We start from the raw sequence: 25,655 nt of genomic DNA, 5'->3' as shown, positions 1-25,655 counted from the left end.
GGCATAACAACTGCTCACAGAAGTCTTACAATTAACCACTGCCACAATTTTAAATATGATCAGTTCACCTTTATCAGTAGGCTACATATGACACGGTTATAATCCAATTAAAACATTATTTACAAACCCTTTACTTGATCCAAGTGTCTTAGCTAATTACAGACTGATTTCCTTGCTTTTATTTTGAAAATGATCACTTATAAGAGTTGTGGTAAGCTATATGATTATTTGCAAAGTAATGCTCTAGCTGAAGAATTTCGGCCAGGATCTAGAGTCCATCCTCATTATGGCCTAAGATAGTGAAGTGATTTCTGACATTTAATTGATTGAGAGTGATGTACAAAATTGGCACAACAAGTTACAACAGTAGTTAGAGTCTAGTTTGTTCATGTAAATGATAATCTCTTTCACACACACAATTCCTGCAGTTCTACAGGGTTATATTCTAGACCCAGTAATTTTTACATTATACATATTATATTATTATTAAACCCTGTATACATTTCCACTGCTATGCAAATGGTACTCAGTCATTTATGTCAGTTTTATTTATGAAGGCAAAACTATTAGTTAATTTTGTATCATCTATATTATCCATCTACTATTACTACAAATATTATTACTAGTGCCTTTTTGCCTTTATTAGATGGCACAGTGAAGAGTAGACAGGAAAGCAGGGAGAGTGAGTCAGGGTTTGTGATAAAAGTGAAGGTGTTGTACTGATGACATTACCTGGGCCTACAGTGCTACTTTTAGGGACCTTTTTTGTCCTTCAACATAAACCAAATAAACATCCACAAATGCCTTTTTTCATCTGTATATTGCTACCAAAATTAGAGCTCTGTCTCAGAGGGATGTTGAAAAACTAGTTCACACATTTGTGACTACTCAATAACTACAAAATGCTACAGTGAGAGAACTAACAGGGTGTAGAAAGAGAGATACATACAAAAGTCCTGAATGATCAGGCCGTGTCATATCTTAAAGACCTTGTAGGACTGTATTATCCCATAAGAAAACACTTCACTCTCAGTGTGCAGGCTTACTGAAGTTTCCAAAAATAGCATGGTAGCCTTCAGCTATCAGGCCCCTGTCCAAATGGAACCAGCTCTTAGTTTGGGTTCAGGAGACAGACACCCTCTCTATTTTTAAGATTAAGCTTAAGACTTTCCTTTCTGATAAAGTTTATAGTTAGGGCTGGATAAGGTGGCCTAGAACAATCCCCTAGTTATGCTCCTTTAAGCTCAGGCTGCTGAGGGACCTCCCATCATGCACTGAGCACTTCTCCACAACTCTCTTTTCATTCCTGTTGGTTATAGCACATCTGCATGCCATTCACTTTCATCTACTCTCCCCCACAGTTTGTGTTCTGTCCTCATCTCCTCCCACTCTCCTTTCTCTCCATCAACCAGTCACAGCAGATGGCGTGGTCCCTCCTTGAGCCTGGTTCTTCTGGAGGACTCTTCCTTTCAATATGAAAGCACCTGGGGCGGTTGTTGTTATGAATTGGCACAGAAAATAAAATAAAAATGAACTGAATAATACTACATGTGAACTACTAAATATCTTGTATGGTTTTTAATTTTTATCACTGTTTTTTAATGGAAAGCACTTTGGTCAACCATGTTGTTTTAAAGTGCTCTATAAATAAAGTTGGATTGGATATTTGTGTAGAATTTTTCTTCATTTCTTAATAATGTTGCAACCTTACTTACTGTTATGATTTACTGATGTTATTTAGTTCAGTATGTTTCACTGTAAAGGTTGAGGATGTGTGTAAATAACAAACCCCTGTTAAGGAGACAGGATGGCTAGCCTTAGCGACAAGTCCACGTTGACCAGACAGATAAATGAGGCGATTGTCACTCAGCAGTGATAATGGGAATTTCTCAAGGACTGGAGGAAGTTATCATAACAAGTTTAAAACTGTTCAGTCTCTGTGTTCTGGAGTAAGATAAACCACCCGTTCAACCTACCATGAAGCCTTGGGCTCATTGTGCCTCACAGCCATTCCTGGGGAAAATGCTTGCTCTAGCAAACCAAAGCCACACTTTTGCTAATGCAATCACACATTTTTACACACTGGAACTTGATCGTTATTATTTACAGGGAATAATAACAGTTTCTGAGAAAATAAAATTCTATCCACTTCTTCTTTTCACACCAAAACGAAACAGGAAACTACATTTAAGTTTAAATCAGGAAAAGTATGTAAATGGGAGGTCTGCTTATCCTACTGGCCATTAAATTTTTTTAAATAAATTAAAATCACATGTATTTTTTCAAACTCAGTATTAGTAATTCCTTTGAAGTGTGTACATATTGAAAACACAAAAGTCCAACTCTCACTGCACACTCCTGTCCTCAATCAAAATACAGGCTTCATCTCGACATCCAGGCCTCACTGACTGAACCTATCTGCTTTATTTCAGCTGGTCTGCGATCAGTTTGTACACACCTGCACGGCAGCGGACCTAGTGGCGTGTCTGAGGAGGCAAATCTGACTCAGGATCTGCAGCACAGTGTGTCGTGTGTAAGTATTTTTCCCCACTTCATAACAGAAAAGAGGAAAGCAGGCCCGCCATTTCCCCTCCTCAGTGGTCTCTTTTTCAGTCCTAGCTTGTAAAGCCGACCGACGGTGGCGGCGGCGACATCGGCGGGAGGAGGCGGAGGAGAAGGAGGAGCGGCGGAGGCAGGCAGGCGGGCAGGCGAGCGGAGAGACGCAGGGATCTGGTGTGCCACATCGGGATGAGAGCGAGGCTGAGATCCGGGTCGAGTGAGTCAGCGAGTGGACCTTGCAATCACGGCATCCTTAAAAACTGACTGATTCTGGACGGAGCCGAGCGGCACAACAATACATAAACTACCGAACATTTTTTTTTTTATTGTTGTTGTCATTTTTCGCTTGTCTTTATTATTCCGCCCTCCCTCGGTCTGCGCCTGCCATAGCCTTAGTTCTGATTTTCATTTCCACCAAGCTGGGTGAAGCGGGGGGGGGTCCGGTGAGGTAGCGGTGTAGGAGGAGGTGGAGGGTTTATTAATTTTTTGCTGTTGTTATTGTTTTCGTACGAGCTCATATCTGAAGGCAAACCCAGACGAGCCTCATATTTTGACAGCCTTTTGTTGCACTGACTGGAAGCGAAGATGTCGGGGCAGAGCATTACGGACAGGATAACTGCAGCCCAGCACAGTGTAACGGGATCCGCCGTGTCGAAAACAGTATGCAAGGCCACCACGCACGAAATAATGGGCCCGAAAAAGAAACATCTGGATTGTGAGTATCTTTAAACACCACACGGGTTTTGGGGTAAAACCACCACTGAATTTTCTTCCCAGTGGAAACTAAGCTAAGCTATATCGATAGCTGAGCTATTAGGCCTCAAAGCCTTTAGCACAGGCTACGTAGGCTAAGATGCTAGCGCTTGCTCATGACAGGGAGATTAGTTATATTGTTTAAACACTGACCACAGGCCTTCTTGAAATAGTTTTGAACGTAATTACGGAATCTTAAGATTGACAGCCTTTATTTATGCTTACAGTTAATTTAGCCTTTTCGTTTTACATATAAGTTGCTGTAAACCTAGCTTTTTTTTCTTTTAGCTCCCACTACTTCCTATATTTACTCATAGCTTGAAATTATAGCCGTAATTCGCTTATGTGACTGCTGCTTCATACAGAAAATCCTTACAAAATATATCAGGAAGCTGTGGGCCCTTGCACAACATTTCCAGGAATGCTCTCATCTTTAGTGGAGTGAGTGAGTAATTTGATACCTGCTGATACACTGAGGTGACACTGAAGGAGCAAAAAAGAAAAATCACAGTTTGTGCCTGGAGTACCTTAAAGGACACGGACAGTACATGACACATCTATGACAAGAATACATATGCACCCTGACGCAGGCACAGGGGCTTAAACCCTCCTCTGACTTATGAGTACATCAGAGGGGTCACTGCTTGTGTGTACTTAAAGATGCAGCGGCAATATTTTTCTGCATTTTGATCCACAGAAATTAAAGCAATGAACATGGTTTTATGAAGGCCCTGTGTCTTCATAAGAGTTCAGTGTGTGTGTGTGGAGGGAGGGGGGATTGTATATTTATCTACCATGTTCAAGGCTGCTAACCCAGCACAGTGGTTTTTGGACTCAAGAAGCTAAAACTGTGGTGAGTATTTTGGGTTGATGGTAAAGCTGCAGGTTCCACACCTGTTGTTCTGCTCAGACGACTCCCCTGAGGTGACATGAGTGAAAGTTGGCAGAGTCATACACTGTTGGACTGATCCCAACAAGAAGCCATAAATCCAGCGTGACTGAGATGCGTCTCAGCACACACAGGACAACCTGTATGTGTGTGCGTACATAATGCCACAAGGCCCTCTTATTGTATGTTGACACTTAAGAAAGGTCGGTTGTCTGGGTTGGCAGGCTTACTTATGTTTTCTCAATTTTTAATCTCCATTTTGACACAAATTTTCTGCATTTTGAGTAAGTTTAGGAGGATTACTTTCACTAGAGAGTTGAAAGTACTGTGAATGACTGGAGACACACCAGAACGATACATGTGGTGCTTTTTAAAAAGTGCGTTACGAGTAAAAGAAGCTACAGTTAGCTTAATATCTGTAAATTTTAATCTGTATAATCCTCAGAATTCTTTCAGATTCACATATTTCACAAAGTTTTAAAACACATGACTAATGACAGTAAAGGTGTGTGTGTGTGTGTGTGTGTAGTCGAGTGTTTCAGGCTCCAGATGCATGCAGAGGGAACATTATAGGAATCTGATCATTTATGCGGCCTATTGTAGAGACTGAAAACACATTTGAGAAGCTGTAGTCTGTAAATGTTTTATTTTTTTAGGTTGTCCTTAAATCTGGATATAGCAGACACCTTTTTTTAATGGAGGTTTTCAAGTGTAAGAAGAAAGTCGAAGTTCTCAAATGTCAAATATCATTCAGTTTAATGCAGATGTAATAGAAGTTTTTCTACAGTCCGCATCATTGTTAATGAAATCGGCACTTCTTTTATCAAAGGAAAAAGTAAACACGACAACCAAATGTTCAGTTTTGTCAGTTTTCAATACTCTGATGCACTCGGCAGTATGTGCGTATGTGGAATGGAAGAAGAGCTCAAAGTGCACAGTAGTAAAAATCAAGTGTATGAATGTAGCTTGTAGTGTAGCTGAACTTTGAATCTATTAAAACTATACAGGTGCTTCATAAATAAAAGTCCAAAGTCTGATAGCCACCTCTTATGTGACACTGTCTGACTGGTAATCATAATCAGCTTTAAGTAGACATCATTAACATAGACTCATGGACTCATTAACAGTTTGATCCACAAAATGCCAGAAATTTTAAAAAAAAAAGAAAAGAAAAAAGGTGTCTCATAGTTTAAACCTCAACCTTTACTTTAAAGTCACATTTAAGTAAAGATGGGGAATTCAATAGCAGAGTGTGCAGAGGATCTGCAGAGTAGTTGATAATTAATTTTGTTATTCAGTTAATCAATAAATTCTGTTAGTTATTGCTATTAGTACCTGAGTGACTGCTTAGTTTGAGTAGTGGAGGTGAGGAACGAGTGACGCTGAGTCAATGGGCCAAAATGTAACTTTATTTTATGAAACATGTCAGATCAGTATTAAAAAGTTCACAATGATCAGTCAAAACATGGTGGAAGAATTTACACACATTTACATTTTTGTCATTGTTGTTTTTTTAAGTTATCACAATAAGTAACTAATTCATCATTTATATCCTGTCTTATAGCTCCTATGGAAAGCCTCCTTTCTCTTAGTTGCTCTGTCCTCACTCTGATGCATTTTAGGACTAAAGGCATGTTTAAGATGACACACTAAGACTGATTTCTGGGTCACAGGCACAAATCAGTGTTATAAAAATACTCTTTTATATCATTGTGCTCGCATAGTCTCTCTCTCTCAATTTTTTTCCCAAGATAAAATAAACTAGCAGCAAATAATTATTCTCTATTATAAATATTCTTATAAATAAAGCCCTGTTTTTAACACGTTCTAGCTGATCCTGCATTGATTGTCGTTACATGGATTTAAACTGCATAATGAGGACTAAATGCGGATTTATTTTTAATGCACAGTTCAGTGGCATCACTCATTGTCATGACAGTTACATGAATACATTTGTGTCTTGTGAATTGATTCACTTAGAAATCGTTCATGTCAGCCACTGTGGACATTTAGCAGGCTGATTATAACATGACAGTGCTGTCAGTGCATCCTCCTCCCCCATCTTCTTCCTCCTCCTCCTGCCTCGTCTCCTCTCTGTCGTCGTTTTCTTCTCTGGGCAGTTCAGCCACCCATGCTAACTTCTCTGCTGCTGCTTCTGTGGAAGGTTATCCTGTCCTACTTAGAGTCCCCCGCCTTTTGAAAAGTCAAATATAGGACAGAAATGGAGGCCCAATTACCTCTTCAGTCTGATCGCTTCTGTGAATGGCAGGGTCATTAGCACTGATGTACTCGGCTGCTTCGAGTAGTATCATTCAACCAGCATATGGGTGCGGGGAGAGCATATGATCAGAGGAAGTGGGACAGAACATGTATGGTTAACATCTTATGCCCTGCACTTTATACTGGTCTGATAGAAGGGTGGTTTGCTGCCAGTAATAAGCTAGATTAGTTTCAGGTTTCTGCTGCAGTGATCCCTGATTGTACTCAAACAACAGTATGATGATTTAGTCATTATCATGCAGATTTTATGTGGAAAACCGCTTTTCTTAAATACCCTTATTTGGCCAATTTACCTCACTGCTCCAGAGGATTTTGGATAGAATAATAGCAGGACTTCAGGACTACAAGAACCTTTTGTTACTACCTGATCTGTAAGTTACTGGTGTGATTGTTTAATTAACTGCATAGACTTTATGTGAAGCAGAAAAAAGCTTGGCAGATGTTAGAGGAAACAGCACCAGAGCTGCCATTAATAATACAGAGATCAACAACGCAGTATAATTTTTTAGGTGCACGTATTGGACTTGGAGATTTGTGATCAAATATTCACCTATTTTATGTCCAACAATATGAAATTAAACTGTAAAATGACTAAACGAGATGGGAAATACTCAGATTTTAGAGCTGTTGGTCACATTTGTTTGGCAAATGATAATTCTGTTATCCACATATGTTGGACAGTTTCTTAACAGTTTATCATTTACAGTGTCCTAGCTGATTGTATTTTATAGTATTATCAATGGTGTTTTCTGTTAAGCTGATGGTGTTGTGTTAGATTAGAAAACATCAGTAACATAGTTGGTCTTTACAGCATTTTTAGATAATTTTGAACAGTCTTCCTTCACCATTTTCAGTTTTGTCTCGACTGATCGCCAGCACAAAACGTAGTAATGTGAATTAGCCTGTGTCGCAATTTTTGGGATTATTTGCCAGCGTTGGGGTTAACAGGTGAACAAGTTGAACTACTGTGAGCACAGTGACCTGCTTTGGAAAACATGGAAATTAGATGAACACCGGAGACCAGTTTTAAGTTTGCGCATCTGTTGTTAGTTTCTAATTTGTCACAGTAGACAGCGGCAGGTGTTGGTCTGTTTGCTGGTTCAACATAAGGCCTGTCTGACAAAAAAAAATGATACACTGGGAATGGATTCCTGATGAACATTATTCAATGTTTGTTGGCATAATATGCATCTAAATCAGCGGACAAATGGGAGCTGTTGGGATCTCAGGCCACAGGTCAGAACAGTGGAGCTTCAGATAAGCCATAAAAAGCAGTAAAATGCCTCATTCAGACTGCAGTAGACAACACTGGACAGCCTCCAGTTATTAAAAACTGTAATTTAACTGTATGAAATCTCTTTTGTTTTAAGATTTGATTCATTGCACCAACGAGATGAACGTGAACATTCCCCAACTGGCTGACTCGCTGTTTGAGAGGACCACCAACACCAGCTGGGTGGTTGTGTTTAAATCCCTCATCACTACACACCACCTCATGGTCTACGGTAACGAGGTGAGACACTTGATCCCATTCCCATTACGATCCAAGCCAATGAACTGGTTCCACTTTAATGGCAGAATATTTGAGTGTCTGTTTCACCAATTAGTGATGTTGCCTTAACTGTTGTCACGCCTCCTGCAGCGTTTTGTCCAGTATTTGGCTTCAAGGAATACACTTTTCAACCTCAGTAACTTCTTGGACAAAAGTGGATTACAAGGTAACGTTTTTTGTTCTTATCGTGGAAGTTTCAACAAAATACGTAAATTGTGATAAATGCTTATTTGTCACCTCCTGTCTTGCGTTCCAGGCTATGACATGTCTACATTCATCAGGAGGTATAGTCGATACCTGAATGAGAAAGCAGTTTCATACAGACAGGTTGCCTTTGACTTCACAAAAGTTAAACGCGGGTGAGCACTGAAACCGATTTCCTATTCTACAATAAAAGCTGTAAACTTGCTTTCCCTTTAAATATGTTTAAAGAAAGAATGTTTACATCTGAAGCAAATAATAATGCTCATTGTGACTAAAGCTGGGTTGTTTTAATTCATCAAATAGTGAAATATAGTGATCAGTTACTCACGGCTCAGAGAGGTCTTTAAATACGTTGTCTAAACTGTCTAAATTGGCTCTTTTTTTGCATTTTTGACTGTTAAGCCGTCTCAGCAGAACTTGTATCAAATTAATAGTAATAACCCATTTTTTAAAAATTACATAGAGTCAAATAGCAAATGATAAATTAATCAGTTGATTCACAAAAGATTAATTGTTGAGCATTTTTATACTTCCACAGCAGAGTTAACAGAATTGTTGTAATTCGTCTGTAATTTGTTTTCCAAATAAAGTTTAGTATATACTTTTTGTTGTTGTAATGGAGGAACATGACACTCAGTTTGCTGGACAATAGAGCTTTGTGCTAAATGGTACTGCTTGTTCTGGCTTCTCCAGTATAAAGATTTCAATTTTTAATTTTTTAAAACAACTTTTTGAAGCTGTGTATGTTTAACCTCCTAGGACCTGGCGTCCACATATGTGGACATCACATTTTGGGTTATTTAGACCAAAAGCACGGTGGCAAGGTGGTTAGCACTGTTGCCGCACAGCAAGAAGGTCCTGAGTTCAATTCCAACATCAAGTCTTTCTGTGAGGAGTTTGCATGTTCTCCCCGTGTTCGCGTGGGTTTCCTCCGGGTACTCCGGCTTCCTCCCACCGTCCAAAGACATGCAGCTTGTGGGGATAGGTTAATCGGATAATCCAAATTACCACTAGGTGTGAATGTGCGCGTGAATGTGAGTGCGAATGGTTGTCTGTCCCTGTGTGTTAGCCCTGCGACAGACTGGCGACCTGTCCAAGGTGTACCCCGCCTCTCGCCCTATGACAGCTGGGATAGGCTCCAGCGCCCCTGAAAAGGATAAGCGGAAGCGAATGGATGGATGGATAGACCAAAATACTCAATTTTGCACTACAAGGGCCTGATATCCTCTTACGAGGACATTTTACTGCTACTGTTCTATCAAAATTTTAAACGAATATCCTCATATGTGGCGCTTATTTTTCTTAAAAACAAAAATAAGGTAAAAAAAAAAAATTGGTAATTCTTTGTTTTTACATTCATATGCCCCAATATGCCCAAATATCAAAGAGAAATTAAAAATGCATGCCATGGAAGAGTTTGGGTCTTAGGAGGTTAACTGAAAATCTCTAGGCTTCAGATTGATCTCCCCTTCAGCTGTGACAAATTACAGCAACATTTTCCTGTTCTGTTTTGTTTTTGACATTTTAGAGCCTGCTGACAGATTTATCAGTAACTATTTGCAGCACTATCATCAGTGTAAACCCATAAGTCAGTCTGTTTTAATATCTGCACTGTTTGCTTCCCCATCTCTCCTCTCCTCGTTGCCCTCGCCTGCTCCGACTCTGCGTGTGTCCACACAGAGTGGACGGCGTAATGAGGACCATGAACACAGAGAAGCTGCTGAAGACTATCCCCATTATTCAGAACCAGATGGACGCCCTTCTCGATTTCAATGTGAGTTTAAGGTGAAGCCCCCCCCCCCCCCGTGGTTCTGCAGCTCGTGTAGTAAGAAGCTGCTCATCTGGAGTGTGCAGAGTGCACCGAGACTGCTGTATTTCCCTAATTCAGAAGCAGACTTTTTGTTTTTTGTGTGGCAACAAATCGCTGTGCAGAAGCTTTAAAGATAAATGTCTCGGCTGATTGCTTTCCCTCAGGTCAATGCCAACGAGCTGACTAATGGAGTCATCAATGCAGCCTTCATGCTGCTCTTCAAAGACTCCATCCGGCTCTTTGCTGCTTATAATGAAGGCATTATCAACCTGCTTGGTAAGACCTTTGCGGACTCACCTTGTCTTTGTAAATCCTGTGCTGTTGTTGGCCATTACAAGTAAATACAATGTTTTTTTTCTTTTTTATATATATAACCAAACAGAGAAATACTTTGACATGAAGAAGACTCAGTGCAAAGAAGGTCTGGACATCTACAAGAAGTTCCTCACTCGAATGACCCGGATATCAGAATTCCTGAAAGTAGCAGAGGTAAATTAGACTACATTTATCTCCACAAATGCTCCTGCTGTCGTGAGTGCAGGGAAGCAAACACAACTCGCTCTTTCTTTCTAACAGCAGGTGGGAATCGATCGAGGAGACATTCCAGACCTTTCACAGGTAAGCGTCAGAAAACCTGAGGTTTCCACTCTTATTAGGAAGACTTTTCTTTTCTTTCTGTTACTGCCAGCTCTAACTGCTTTTTTTTTTCTTTTTTTGATTCAGCATTGTCCTTGTTAGACTAGAATATAGTATACTCGGCTCACATTTTATTTACAATTAGGCACTTTGCATGATTTCCTTCTTGGGCGCATGTCTGCCAGAGGAGGCGGTCCTCTTTTCCAGTTCCCTATCCTCTTTCTTCCTCTTCTGAATCTCCTTCTTTTCTTCTTGCCCCCAGTACCTTCTTCTAATTCTTCTGACAGTAAATAAAGGTGTGGAGTCCTCACACTATAGTTGAAGCCTGCATAGTGGCAGATGTTTCATAATTTACAGTAAACTGTGCACACTGTTGTGCTCGTCTCTGGGGGACCAGTTTTACATAAATAATTTACCCCCGAAAAACTGCAGCTAAGAAGCCTTTCCTCTCACTGTCACCACCTTTATATTCTGTATTTTCCCCTTATCTTTCCACTTTAGTTCACAGTTTGTGTAAGTACTATCATTCCACTCTTCTTCTTCTATGTCCGTGACTTGCCTCAGTGTTGTCTTTTTGCATGCCTCTGCTCTGACTCTGTCTCCTACATCGTGGTGAAAAACAGTTGAAGGAAAAAACACTCGCTGTGGTAAAATTCTGTTCACTTTTGGTCATGTTATTGAGGTGTAAGCAAGCATAGCTCATCTCCTGTAAAATGGCTGCCCCGTTGTGCTTAGACACCGCCACTTCAACAACGGCCGGGTTGCTGAAAGTGTTGTGGTGCTGTACGTCATCCCACACAGATGTTACTCTCATCCAAAGTAGCTCTTTGGCTGGAATGTAGTTATCGATCAGTGGTGGGTAACTAATAGCCCAAAGCTACCAAAAACGTGCAGATCAAAGACATAAATTGGCTGTCTACACCTGAGTTTTCATGGTGTGGTGTTTTGTACTCCATCTTGGTTGCTCACCACTGTCTTTTATGGTCTTCATGTCTATGTAGACTACATTTTCTGTCTCAGGAAGTCACTGACTCTATGTTCTCTGTCACGACAGGCTCCTAGTAGCCTTCTCGAAGCTCTAGAGCAACACTTGGCCTCTTTAGAGGGCAAAAAGGTCAAAGATTCCACTGCAGCCAGCAGGTATATAAATCCTCTTATATTTGCCTTGGATCACAGCAACTACCTCAACATTTATATTAGATCAGTCATACTGACTTATCTGTGCTGCACTGCATCTGGTGTGAATTTGTTTCCCTGCAGGGCCAGCACTCTGTCCAATGCTGTGTCATCACTGGCCAGCACAGGGATGTCTTTCACTAAAGTCGATGAGCGAGAGAAGCAGGCGGCTCTCGAGGAGGAACAGGCTCGACTCAAAGCTCTCAAGGTTAATGCATTTTTGAAACGAAAAATGAAACATTATTTCACGTGGCATGCATTAAATCTCCCCAGCGTTGGCTTTTTTTTTTTTTTTTTTTTTTTTTTTGACTGGACTTCATTACTCATCAGGAACAAAGGCTTAAAGAGCTCTCCAAGAGGCCTTCATTTGCCACGACTGATACATCACCAATCTCCACCACTGGGGGCACTATCAGCACAGCACCAGCCATTGATCTCTTCTCTACACCCAGCTGCTCCAATGGGTACTGCTTAGATCTATATTTTGTACTTGAAAAGAAAGCGCTTCAGTAACTAATTTATAACATATAAAATTGTGAGTAATTAGGACATGTAGGGAACCTTTGCCGGCATTGTCGTTGCAGAAGAAGGTATCAAACAGTCACGATGAGATGCTCATGCTAGTAATGACATGAGAGGATGTACATGTGAGATAGCTGAAGCAGTTTATTAATCAGCTGAAAAGTATTTTGTTGGTTTTCTTGATTTTGGGTTTGAGACTGGTGATCATTCAAAAAATTACATGATCTCACCGTGTGCCCAGGGAAAGGATAACGGGTACGTTTCACCCTTCATAATGCTTCCTCTTCTACAGCTGCAGTCTGTAACCCAGAGGTGTAGTCAGTTTATTATCACATTGGCGCTAGAAGCAGCCATTAGAAAATGAGTACACTGTTGTCATAAAGGGACAGACATGGTCAACAATAATATTCAGGTAGGCGGTGGCATTTAAGTGACACTCCGTTAGTGCAAATAGGCACAAAGTGTGCCAAGAAAATGTCCCCACACCATTACATCTCCACCACCTGACTTAACCAAGGCAGGATGAATGCATGCTTTCATGTTTACACTTAATTCTGACCTCACCATCTGAATGTTACAACAGAAATCAAGACTTCCTGAACAACAAATGTTTTTCAGTCTTCTGAAACATGCAAATTTTAGCCTCAGTTTCCTGTTCTTAGCTTAAGAACAGCGTCAATTGCACTTGGTGTGGTCTTCTACTACCTGTAGCCCATCTGTGCACAGAGATGCTCTTCTGCATACTGTAGTTGTAGTGAGTGGTTATTCAGGTTACTGCTGCCTTCTTCCTCTGACCTCTAACATCAACGAGGCATTTTTGCCCCAGGAACTGCCGCTCATTGAAATATTGTAATGCTCGATTTGAACTTCAGCAGGTTGTTTTGACCTTGTCTACGTGCCTCAATGAATTGAATTGCTGCCATGAAATTGACTGATTATATACTTGCGTTAATGAGCAACTGAGCAGGTGTACCCAATAAAGTAGCAAGTGAGTGTATTTACACTGAAAAGCTTAAGGGAGAGACTTCTGGTTGGAAAACACATGCTTCTATATTAAAATAATATACTAATGGTGGTTGGTGGTATAAGATGATGTATTTCTGGATCAGGGAGCCACATGACAAAGTAAAAGTTTTATTAAAGTGATTTTGCTCAATGTGTACATTTAAATATGACAAGAGCTATGAAAGCATAATATTTGATTTAGAAACAAAAAAGATTAACCCTTCCCCACTAGAGCAGCCTTTTCGGCCATTAACTCCAAATGGTTATCTGTCAGAAGAGACCAGGATAAACACTATAATCAAGCAGTTTCCGGGGCTGTATTATGGATTTGTTTACCAGGCTTTTTTCTTCTGTCCACAGTGCAGTGAAGATGGAGAGCGACCTTTTTGACCTGCAGCCTACTTTCCAGCCCTCCATGCAATCAGGCACCACAGGGCTTCCAGCAGCGACAGCATGGGCAGGTGAACTGTCGCCTCTCCCATCACGTTCCAACCAACATCTGCTTCTGGACTTTATTTGTTCTGCATGCTTTCCTCTTGTTGTTGTCTGACTCTGAATCCCACATCTTCCTCTGCTCTTCACTTTCTTCTGTCTTTTGCTTTTCTGTCTCTCTCTCTCTTTCTTCTGCCCGCATAGATCCTTTCACGTCTACTGAAGCTGGAGATGATTCCATGCCAAACCTTAACCCTTTCCTCTCAAAACTCGTTGTCGATGCCACTCACTTACCTGTCGTGTCTTCAGACGGTGTTAGCTTTTCCTCTAGGACATCTGGTCATGAAGTGTTTGGTGGTAACAAATCATTTTGTTTCTCAGAAGTCTTGTCGTGCTTGTTCATTTCTGTGTAGCTTCTTATAAGCATGATTAGCCTGCATGTTTTCCCTCTGCTGGTTTAGTTTGAATGTTGATTACCTGTCTGCTTATACACATCTCAGTTCTCTCTTCCTGTCTTCCTGTTCTAAGCTCAAGCTCAAATTACGTTAGCTTCTTAGCCTCTTTGTGCCTCTCATGTACCAAACAGGGTCCTCCATGTCCTGCTATGGAGGTAGTTTGGGCTCTTTTAATGAAGTTTGGTGTTGCATTGTAGTGCAAAGATGCCTTAGAGCTTTAAGTGGAAATATGTTCTTCTTTTACCAACACTATTTTTGATTCTCCAGATCGTTACAATCCCTTTATTGACACAAACTCATCCGTTTCAACCAATTACAAACGCACAGTGCGGATAGAGCACTCCATCTCAGGTACTATGATGGCTCCCCATCACAGCCTATGTTTCCTGGCAAACATAGGATCCTATGCAAATCCCCCTCCCTCCCCCAAAGAGCCATTATTTTGTCATCCATGGTAGAAATATAGGCAGAAACTTGTGTTAAAGGAAAGGTCTGACATTTTGGGAAAATATTTTAACAAATGGTAATATTTGTTAAATTAGGGTTAGGTTTGGTTAGGTTGCTGGGTTGGATCAGTGACTGTGACAGCGTTGCTCTGGAGCTGTTCCTTAGTGATTTGGGGCCATTTTGACCTGGTAGCATCACACTGTTGCTGCAAATTTATTGAAGCACATCCATGATGCAGCTCTCTTGTTCCACCACATCTTAAGTATATTGTGTTGGGTTGGTCTGGTGACTATGGAGGTCATTTGAATACACTTAACTCATTAACCAACTTAACTATTCAAGAAACAAGTTTGAGATCATTTGAGCTATAACCCATTATGCTAGTGGAAGCGGCAATCAGAAGTCAGGTACACTGTGATTGTAAAGGGGTGGATGTAGTCAGCAGCAGGTGATGAAATGATGCTCAGTTGGTGTTAAGGGGCCTGAAGTGTGCCAGGAAAAATCCTCTACACAATTGCATCACTACTACCAGCCTGAACTGTTGATACAAGGCAGAATGGATCCATCCTTTCATGTTTATGCTCAATTCTGACCATACCAACTGAATATTGCAGCAAAAATCGAGACTCCAAATCCAGGCAACATTTTTCCAGTCTTGTTCAGTTTTTGTGAAGCTGTGCAAACTGTAGATTTGTGTTCTTAGCTGGCAGGAGTGGCACCTGATGTGCTCTGTAAACCCTAGAGATAGTGTGGGAAAATTGCAACAGATCAGCAGTTTGTGAAATGCTCAGACTAGCCTGTCGGCACTAACAACCATGTCACGTTCAAAGTCACTTGAGTTTATGTCAAAATGTGGACAGTTTGAACTCTTTTAGTCAGTGTGTCACTCAGAAATAATACTACTGTAAATCCCCTCAGGCTGCAGCGTGAGCCAACCAAAACTCTGGTACTTCTTTACAGTATCACAGTTTTGTTGATACTCTCTGCCTGGTTAAAGGACTAGGATTTAGTCAAAAGCCTTGTGTAATGTTATTTTGAGCTTTGAGACTTTTTCCTTAAATATTTAAAAGCCATTTCTTTTATGTGGGTTTTCAAAACATGCAGAAACTATTGGTCTTTTCAATCAGTGTAAAAAAAAATAATAATAATTCACTGGTTCATGCTTCTCATCAGCAGCAAAACAGTTTGACATTAAGCAAGCTATTTAGCAAAGTCTGACCAAGCTAGCTGCCATGTGACCTTTTGTGAATGCTCACAGCTGCATTACTTGCTTGACAGGAACAACTGCCAATCAAAATATAATGTTCCTCCAGCTGATCCGATCTACCACCAGCCATTTTCTTTAGGTGTCCACCTATTTTCAGTTTTCATGTTAAGCTAAGTGTAACATATGCTAGTCTGATCAATTAGTATTAATCTCCAAAATGTCAAACTATTCCTTTAATGCTTGCCTTTGGGTTGCTGCGGTACATATCCACCTCAAATTTTGCTTAAGAGTTTAATAACTTTTGTACATGTTAGCTCTCGTCTTTCTTTATGTAATATTGCTGTCACTTCCTCCATGTCTCTCGGCCTGGCCTTGAAATACTTTCTTTCTTCCTGTCTTTCTTTTCTTTGTGTTCTTCTTGCTTCCTGTGGCGTGTCAGACTCCTTCTGTGGTCCAGTGTCCATTGCCCAGCACCTCCCACATCAGGCTCCCTTCCCCACTGAGCCCTCTTCTGTAGCAGGTCTATTCAGAGGTAGAGTACTGAAGGCATCTCTCTGCCTCATTCATCAGTAGATCAATGCTTTTTTTTTCCATCCTGTAGAGGAAGCTGTGTTATTCTGCTCTGTGTTCAAATGTCTAGAATTTCTGTAGTTAGAAGTGCTGGTGCAGAAACCTTGGGTCCAGGCCGTGGTCAGTTTTTAGAGTATTTCTCATCTTGTAACTGTGTAACTACAGCACTCTTCTCTTTCATCTCTCTGAAGGATACTCAACACCACAGGCCCCTCCACAGCCATCAGCGGGGGGACTGCAAGTGGACTTTGAGTCAGTTTTTGGAGCCAAAGCCACAGGCAGCAGTAGCCTCAATTCTGATGGTAAGGATTTCACATTCAAGTGAACTGGCAATACCAGTACCATAGCTTTTTGTCTCTTAGTAAGGCAGACAGTGCTTAATTATAGTTTGCAGATGATGGATCAAAAACAGTCCTTCACTTAGCTGAAGAAAGTTTTTTTTTTTTTTTTTTTCCTCACGAAAAGGGGGAGGAAATATCTGAAAGATAGTGGACCACATTAATGTTTTGTTTTTTCTACCATTTATTTTAGCTGTAGTTGCTTGAAGAAAAACAGCGAAATCTTGCTATTTAGAACTGCACTAAGTCATGTTATTTGCTTTAGATAGCTGTGTCTGGTCCTGACGTCAGATGCAGCTGAAACACCTGCAGCTCTCAGCCCCATCTTGCAAGTCGCCAATGCACGAACATACTGGTGTTTTTCTTCTGGGTTATTTTTACCCCACACTGTCTGTGTGTCTGCAAGCAGCCAAAAAACTGCATATAGTGAAGAAACTGACAGATGATAGACCTCAAATCAGAGTTAGGCTAAGAAAAATTTTCACTCGTAGTATTTTGGTGGGTATAATTGATTTTAAGAAGTGTTTTAAACACTGATAACTTACTGAATGTGCAGAATTTCAATGATGAAATAACAAATTCAATCTCTTCAAATCATCTGTTTGAACAGAGAATGAAAACAGTTTCCAGAAAACCCTGAAAGGATTAGAGAGTGATTATCAATGCACTCTAAACAAAAATGGCACCTTTGTTTTATAAGAAGGAATAAACCACATAACATACAGACCATTATATCCTTTTCATTTATATATTCAGTCCGAAACAGGCACACACCTCTAGCACTTATTGGTGTTTTTTTCTTTTTGAATCGCTCAAGAAGAAAAAACCCACTATTTCACACGTTGTTAGTGGTTACTTTAATTTCTTTAAAGCAGATGCTGCTAACATAATATGTTTTGCTTGGGGGAGAAAACTGCAGAACTCGTAATCGGCATTGTAAACTGTTTTGGTTCGCCCTTTTCTGCCCTCATAGCGCTGTTTTTGGCCCAAACAAGCAACTGTTTTCTTTTCTTTCTTTTTTAAAATCTCTAAATGTCACTTGAAGCTATCTGGCAACACCAAACTGCAGAGAAACATCATATTAATTAGCTACTAGCTGGTGCCATACCGCTGGCAGCTGACGCCAAGGTGTGCATGGAAAAGAGGATAAAGGGACCCTGATCACGGCTGCTGGATACTTGTTAGTTCTGGTATAACACAAGTGTTGCAGGAACTTTAATGATTTCAGATGTTGTCAGCTGTGGCCATATCTTTTTTTCCAGGAATAGGTAGAAGCCAAAAACTGAGCTAAAGGGCTGAAAACAAAAATCCAAATGAATAAAAGTGTCTTTTTTTTTTTTTTTTTTAATAACACTGGAGGTACGTTAGTCGCATTTGTAGTAATTTTATGTTTACTAGATTAACGAAAAAGGTAATACTGTGTCAGCTGGCACAGAAGGATTAAAATTCATGAAAAATAGAATTTATAATAAGAAAATAAGCCCCAGTTCTAAGTGTTTGTTACGGACGGATTTTGTCATTATTACATTGTGACGAATATCTTTTCTTTTCTGAGCCAGTCCTCTGTTCTGTCTTGTCAGATATTACTGGGGGTATCCTGAAACCGACTCTTGCCGGCTCTAACCAGCCGTCCAATCAGCAGCCAGAGAAGTTGGTGTCAGATGACCTTGACTCCTCCCTGGCCAACCTTGTGGGCAGTGAGTGTGATGCTTTCCTTTTAGCTGCTCTAATTAAAGCAAGTGTTCATTAAAGGGGGGGGAAACATTTGCAGGCTAACAGCTGCTCGTTGTATTTCCTTTTTCAGACCTCGGCATTGGAAATGGCACGATGAAGAAGTAAGTGATGCTTCGTCGCTCTGTGTGTGTGTGTGTATGCGCACGTGCGCTTCAGCGGCTCTGTGCTCTCGGGCCACTTAAGGGCTGGCGCTAACATTGGCTGTGTTAATCCGCAGTGACATCCACTGGAGCCAGCCAGGGGAGAAGAGGATGACCGGCGGCACCAACTGGCAGCCCAAGGCGGCGCCAACTACGACCTGGAACCCTGTCTCCATGGTGACACAAACAAACTTTTCACTGCAGATTTTTTGCTCTTATTCTGCTGTCAAATAGAGAGCTGACATGAAACCAGAACATCTGGGTTCTCTTACATAAACTCAAAATCTGTTACTAATTACATCCATAGCTATAAACAGAACCTTGGAACAGGTACTGGTGCTTTAAACAGTCTATAACTGTCTGTAGTCAGATACACACACATATATATATATATATATATATATATATATATATATATATATATATATATATATATATATATATATATATATATATATATATATATATATATATATGAAGGGCAAGTCCTCAGCTTTTAATCACGGTTTTAACGAATTAAGTCCATTTTTAATAGGTTCAGAGTAATTGGACAAATTAACATAAAGATATGGGCATTATTTGAAATACTTTGATGCTAAATCAAGCAAAATGCTGAGTTTCCTCCCTTGAGATGCATCGTCAGGTCTTTACCACAGCCACATTAATACAATACTTGTGTTAAGCTCCTTGAATTAAAGCTGAAAGTCTGCACTTCAATCAAATGTTGATTGCTTTATTTCAAACCCATTGTTGAGGTGAATCAAAATTACAGCAGTGTAAAGCTATGTTGTTCAGGATTCTTTTAATGAACGTTTCGCACAATCAGTGGAGCTTAACAAGCCCTGGAGGGCTTTAGATGGCAGACATTAGTGCTGGAAAACAAAGAGTTGCTGCACGTTATTGTCGTGGGAGTAGAGGTTTTTATCTGCTCATAAAGTAACCATCGTTTAATTTTGTCAAAGCCTCAAAGGTTTCCATTTGTTGCGCTCCATATTTTGCAATATGAAAAGTAAAGAATCAGCGTGCACTGACAAGGAGGAGGTAATTAAAAAGGAGCTAGACCAGCTGTTGAGTCGCGACCTTTGTACCCCTGTCACCGTGGCTGTCACATTTAATGTTGTTGCCTTGCCTTGTCTTACCTGACCTGTTTGTGTCTCCTCAGCCTCCGTCGATCATGGCCTTCCCTGCCACCACACCCACAGGCATGATGGGATATGGCATGGTAAGTACGTGTAAAGCATCTGTAAAACTCATTTCGTTTGAAGTGTGAAAGAAAAATAAGCTGGATATCCATTCAGGAAGTTGTCAAATCAGCTTGTTAGATAAATATTTCCCGTGCTCTTTATCACTTGGAGAATTAATTAAATGCACTTAAAGTGGGTCAAGTGACTCATTGTTTGCTGATGTAAATATTCTCAAGGCTGATAAGTAAAGTGAGAGGTGAGTTCTCAGTAGTTTTTATTTAATTCAGTCTATAAATATTAATATTCAGTTTTCATCAGCAGATAGATCTGAGAGATTCAGGATGATGTGATTGTGTTGTTTGTGCTCACTACTGACCCCTCTGAAATTGATGTTTAACTTGCTGCAGCCTCCACAAATGGGCTCTATGGGGATGATGAATCCGCCCACCATGATGTACTCCCAGCCGGTCATGAGGCCACCCAACCCCTTTAGCTCTGTGTCTAGTGCTCAGGTGGGTGCACGTTAGTTTGCTCCGGGTTGATGCACAGTAAAGTTTGCACAGTTATCAGGTTGAGTAAACTGGTGTATCCATTGTGCTGTGATGTGCACCATGATTAGTCACTGTAAGTTTTGTTGTCAGTGTGATATTGCTGAGGATGATGACAGTTTTAACAAATGAACCCTTCACTCTGTAGAGCTGAATGGGACAAAAACTGTGAATCATCTCCCTTGTTTTGACTCCCTGTTCCAAAAAAAAAGCCTTTTTTCTTTTTTTTTTAATTAACCCTTCTCTCATACATCACAGCTTCTCCAGACTAATCTCATCCCTCCTTCAGTCTCTGTACTGACTCTGACTTCTCCTCTGGTCCTCCTACCTCCTGTATTTCTCCCTGAAATAGCCCTCTGCAGCCTCTAGTCCTTCCAGCCAGAGTCCTCTCCGAGCCCCTGGACAGGACCCGTTTGCACACCTCTCTCTCAAGGATTTCTTGTAGAGCATCTCTTTAGGTACATCATGCTCTTTGCTTGTGGATGCACCTGCATGCTTTGCATGTCCAGTTATCCATTTGTTTAATTTGTATTCAGTATAAATCCATCTGATTAGATGTATTGCTTTTTACTAATGTTAACGTGGTGTTGCTCAGATTGCTTGCCTTATTGACAGATTTAGCCATACTCATTCTAACCCCTAGTTCATCCACTATCACCACATGTTGCTCAAACCTGTTTTCTCTGAACTGTGTAGACATTGGTGAACTAACAGCATGTTTGCTAAGCTCTGACCTAACATATATATATACTAATGATAAATGTCTCATTTTGCTATCAGAAACCTACGTAAGCAGTAGCTGCTAATGAAGCTAATGTTATATCCATGTATTAGAGAAATTAAATTAATCATCATGATCCAAATAGAGTGTTTTATTTTATGTGAGAAACAAACATTGTGTTTGAAATGATGGCGTTAGCAGATAGCGTAATAGAAATTAACAACTATGTGGGATTTAGCCACTAATCTGAATTTCACAGTTGTCAGACTAATTTCCATCAAGTTTCTATTATTGTAGTGTAACCACACTAATTAATAGTGGACCTAATTCTGTTAACTACTGTAGCTTAAATTAGGAGAAGTTCAACGCTGCTAACAATTTCTGTACCTTTTTTGTTTGTTTTTGTACTCTGGAAGTCTAAAAACAACAAGTCCTGCCCTTAAGAAACACTTCGGCATAAATTTGAATGCTCTTTGTATTCATGGTGCTGTCGTTGGCGAATGTGCTCATGAACAGGCTGGTTCATGGTTAACAGTGTTAAGACTCCTAGATATGAAGATTTTGGGTTAATTTAAGGTCCCAGTCACATAGGCCTAGAGACTAATCAGTAACAACCTGGATAAAGAAATATTCATCCCCCGACCATTTGGCAAGTGGTTGTTGTTAGTTGCAAGATGAAACTGGTTGCCAATCTCCTTTCGATTGCTTTGGTTACTTGCAGTTTGGATGAAAGATGCTGCTCTTGGATTCAACAGTAAGGCAAAAGTTGTGAATGGTCTGTTTCCAGTTTGTCACATTTCCCAGTTTGACTTCCACTGGGTGAGCAGTTGACAGCTCAGGATCTACCATCCAAACTACAGATGACCATGGCAATCTGTCAGTGATCGACGCAAGGAGGGGTTTTTTGGAGCAGCACCCTCTTTTCAACAGATTTCACCTAGCAAACTTCAGCAACCACTTGGGTTTTCCCAAGCAGCCAGTCATCAACTGGTCTTAAGGGCCTATGCGACTGGACCTAAGAGAGAATGCTCCTCTCTTACTTGTTATCACTGCCAGGATATATCAGTGTAAGGTTTTGACTGTTAACAGTTGCTGGACTGGATTATGTCTGCAGGCATTTTAGTGAGTTTCTAACATTGTGCATGACCTTTTCTTGCAGATGCAGTTCATGTAATTTGAAGGAAGTGACTCTTGGAAGATGAAAGCACCCAAGCAGCAAAACTTTGTCCTCGTTGCAGTCTTCAGAGAAACATTCACACAATGGTGCAGCGACTGTCAGAAACCATGCTAACAATGTCCAGATGACGTTTGGCGATAGCTCACACCCATTATTCTATAACTTGTCCGAGACGTCGAGTGATGCTGCTGTCTAACCCACCCACCCCTTAAGAGGACTCCTTATCCGTTTTACAGTGTAATCTGTAAAGATAGTTTTGGGTGCTGAGAAACTTAAATGTTGATGTATTTGGACATGCTGTGGTTGGATATAAAGGGTTGATGTTCAGAGGGGAGGGAGTGGAAGGGAAAGTAGAGCAGTCCTTCCCTTTCTTGATCCAGTCATCAGTCATCTATTCCCTACGGTTATTTAACTGTCACTAAGTAGTGATGCTAATGACGTTTACACCTGTTTAGTTTTTGTCTTTTTTACCGTGTTTACAGTAGACATTCCTTGTGTGTTGTTTGTATTTATTTATGATTATTGGTTTAAGATTGGGGGGAAAAAATAATAATAATGTAAAAACTACAGAACACGTGGGAGTGCTTCAGCATTAAACAAGGATCTCAGACTATCATTAAGAGATAGAGTTAAAAAAAAATAGCTATTATATAAATGACACCTATTAAGCGGAATGATAGAGCACTAAATATTCTTTTTGTGTTAAGAAAATTTTCTACTAGGTGAAGGACTTCACAGTCCCCGTTGTAATTAAAGAGCAGGGGTTAGAGTACAAGTCAGTTAACAGTATATAGTTGATTCTGTGCCTAGGGTTTTACTTTGCAATGGATCAGTTTTTCTGACTAGTTGGAAAAAAACAAACAAAAAAACAAAAAAATAACACACTTCATCCACGAATCTGAGGCGTCGCACTGGGTGGTGGGCTCCATTTGCTTTAAGCTTGGCATGCCATTGACTCACTGACTGTAATCAAGGCTGCCTTTACTCTGAATGTGAACGAGTTGTCTTCATGTTGCACACATCTTTCCACACTGCAGTTCCTCAGTGAGAGGGGGCGGGGGTGGGAGGGCGGATGGCGTGTCCAGTGGAGGGGAAAAGAGTCGCAGATTAGTTGTAAATTAATTGTATAAAAGATCCCGAGGGCAGGGTGGCAGAGGAGACGCACTGTTGATCGGTGCTCTGTGTATATAAAACCTGACTGTTCTTTGAACGCAAACGTTGAAAGATGTATGAAATATGAAAGCAATTCAATCAAATTTGACTCTACCTAAGTTTGATTCAGGATATTCTCTGCGTTTGTCTCCGCAGATGTTTTCTTTATGTAATTAGAACGTGTAGCAGACAATGACTGAAGTCTTTTCTTTTCTTTTTCAAATAAAGAGCAGCTTCCACAAACTCTTGTTTATGTTTTGCTAGTTAATAGTTGAAGCGGTTTACCTGATAGCACTGGATTATAGCACGTTTTCACACAACAGGCTGTCACTAAATTACGTGCTGAATCTTGTGTGGGCGCAGTGTGTTCCAAGAAGTTTTTCGGCTTTAGTGAGTGAAAATCAGGTATTTTAATTGGCTCTAATTAGCAAAAACACATGTTAGCGCTTTATGGTTGTATCACTGGCCTTTCATCCAATATGCTCACATCTGGCTCCAAAAAAATCAATCAATCTTTCATATACAGTCTATACTTAAATCATAGTAACATACTAATAGAAACAAATTTACTCTCCAGTTTGACTGTCTTTCAACCCTTAAGTCTAATTGGAAGATATTAAAAGAATTTGTAGCTTTTGACATTAAATTTTTATGTTGATCACACCTTGCAGGGTTGGGAGATTATTTTTCCAGGGGGCTGCATGCACTAGGAATGGTGTGGAGGACCACATGGATAAACTAAACTCAGTTCTGCTCAGTATAAATTTGAATCTCTGTGAACTCATTGGTGTGGCTTTGGGGAAAATGAATTGCCCACCCGTGCTGTAGTAGGATTGGGATGCTACATCACTATTTGTGGGATATCCTGATCTCAACTGGGAGGCCAATCTGAGTCTGCTGAATATGGTTTCTTGTAGGATTAAGGGTTAAACACTGCAGATTAACATCTGTCCTGTGAACCCTCATGTCCCTAGTAGTTATCATTAATTCCTAAAGTCTATTTTAGTAGGTTTATAAAAAGATGCACACTTCTAAAGGTTTTGTGAAGAAGAGAATTTAACATTGAGACTATAATGGGTTTTTTATTCCAGGTTGTAAACACGCTCATTAGAAGTCTGTGGACATCAACTTGCTTCTGAAGCCAGTCAACAAATGGCCATTCAGTAAATTGCTGCTTGGGATGAGGGAGAGGGCTTGATGAGTTAAACACAAGGCCATCAAACAGGAAAGCTGAGTAGTGATCCTACGTGAGGCTGATTTTTAGACCACATGTATACACCCTCAGCTGCTCTGATGGAAGGCACTTAAAACAGAGGGGAGAGTGTTTCCTTTATGGGTTTCTGTCTACTTTATCTTTAAGATCAGAGACTCACCTGAAGGATCTTATCCAGCAGATGACATCCTGCTTTAGTAGACAACATAGTCACATGGTTACTAACCAGTTGCCAAAGATTTTTAAGGTCTTTGGTTCAGGACAGTTGTTTTGTTTTTTGCTGTAGGGGTCACAAGACGGTTAAATGATAAAGGGAAAAATATTCCGTAGACTAAGGTTTAATTTGCTGACTAGAGAAGTCAGAGTCTAAAATGTATTAGACCTAAATAAAATCAGCACAATTCATGAGCTATTCAAATATAAAACCTATAACAGGATTTTTGTGCAGCTTATGTCACAGTTCACTTTCCAACCGTTTTTATTTGTGCTCTTCCTAAGCTGAAAACATGAAACCAGGAAGGACTCAGGTGTTGAAACTGTGGCTGTGCCCTGAAACCACATCAGGGTCACCGTGGGAATATTTATGGTCTGCTTACTCCAAATAATTTCACAGCATTCAGAGTGCAGGCGGAAGGGAAAACAGTGCCTTGCTGTAAGCTTGTATTTGAGGTTTGGGCTGTCCTAGAGCCTCGCCTGCCCGTGAGGATGCTCACACCCTTTTGTCAAACAGACCGATGATGTCAACGTGTGTAAACTGGAGACACCTGCTGGACACTACCTGGCATTACACCACTGACTGCATAATTCATTTATATTTAAGTGTTAGATCAGTTAAAATTAAAGCTTGAATTTGACATGAAACACCCAGACATTCACTAAATAAAAATAAATATTTATATAGTTACTGAAAGTCAAATTAAAAACTGCAGCTCATGCTCATCAGATCCTCCC

The 25,655-nt window shown here is 40.3% G+C and overlaps 1 protein-coding gene across 5 annotated transcripts; it reads left to right on the top strand.

Moving 5' to 3' along the window:
• The first annotated feature begins 2,556 nt into the window (after positions 1 to 2,556).
• picalmb (phosphatidylinositol binding clathrin assembly protein b) lies at positions 2,557 to 23,734 on the top strand. Of its 5 annotated transcripts, XM_080888734.1 has the most exons (23): positions 2,557 to 3,274; positions 7,852 to 7,994; positions 8,124 to 8,199; positions 8,290 to 8,392; positions 9,918 to 10,011; positions 10,212 to 10,323; positions 10,430 to 10,536; positions 10,624 to 10,665; positions 11,738 to 11,823; positions 11,944 to 12,067; positions 12,190 to 12,323; positions 13,747 to 13,847; positions 14,023 to 14,175; positions 14,541 to 14,624; positions 16,367 to 16,459; positions 16,689 to 16,799; positions 18,416 to 18,532; positions 18,640 to 18,670; positions 18,787 to 18,886; positions 19,872 to 19,931; positions 20,301 to 20,405; positions 20,794 to 20,899; positions 22,322 to 23,734. In XM_080888734.1, the coding sequence occupies exons 1-22, from the start codon at positions 3,145 to 3,147 to the stop codon at positions 20,884 to 20,886; spliced, it is 2,199 nt and encodes a 732-aa protein (XP_080744860.1). In that variant the 5' UTR covers positions 2,557 to 3,144; the 3' UTR covers positions 20,887 to 20,899; positions 22,322 to 23,734. The 5 variants fall into 5 exon arrangements, with proteins under 5 accessions (XP_080744860.1, XP_080744862.1, XP_080744861.1 ...); XM_080888736.1 differs by lacking the exon at positions 14,541 to 14,624 and having other exon boundaries at positions 2,558 to 3,274; XM_080888735.1 differs by lacking the exon at positions 20,794 to 20,899 and having other exon boundaries at positions 2,558 to 3,274.
• Positions 23,735 to 25,655: the final 1,921 nt, after the last annotated feature.

This window comes from Rhamphochromis sp. 'chilingali' (genome assembly GCF_963969265.1).
Source record: "Rhamphochromis sp. 'chilingali' genome assembly, chromosome: 8".
Taxonomy (NCBI): Eukaryota; Metazoa; Chordata; class Actinopteri; order Cichliformes; family Cichlidae; genus Rhamphochromis; species Rhamphochromis sp. 'chilingali'.
The sequence above is the reverse complement of the archived record's forward strand: the minus strand, read 5'-3'. Positions and strand labels throughout refer to the sequence as shown.

Excerpts from the sequence above, each read along its gene's own strand:
- picalmb (XM_080888734.1), top strand. The coding sequence starts at position 3,145 with ATGTCGGGGCAGAGCATTACGGACAGGATAACTGCAGCCCAGCACAGT. Across the intron at positions 3,275-7,851 it reads GAAAAAGAAACATCTGGATT|ATTTGATTCATTGCACCAAC; the intron begins GTGAGTATCTTT and ends TTTTGTTTTAAG. Across the intron at positions 20,406-20,793 it reads GCTCTGTGTCTAGTGCTCAG|CCCTCTGCAGCCTCTAGTCC; the intron begins GTGGGTGCACGT and ends TCCCTGAAATAG.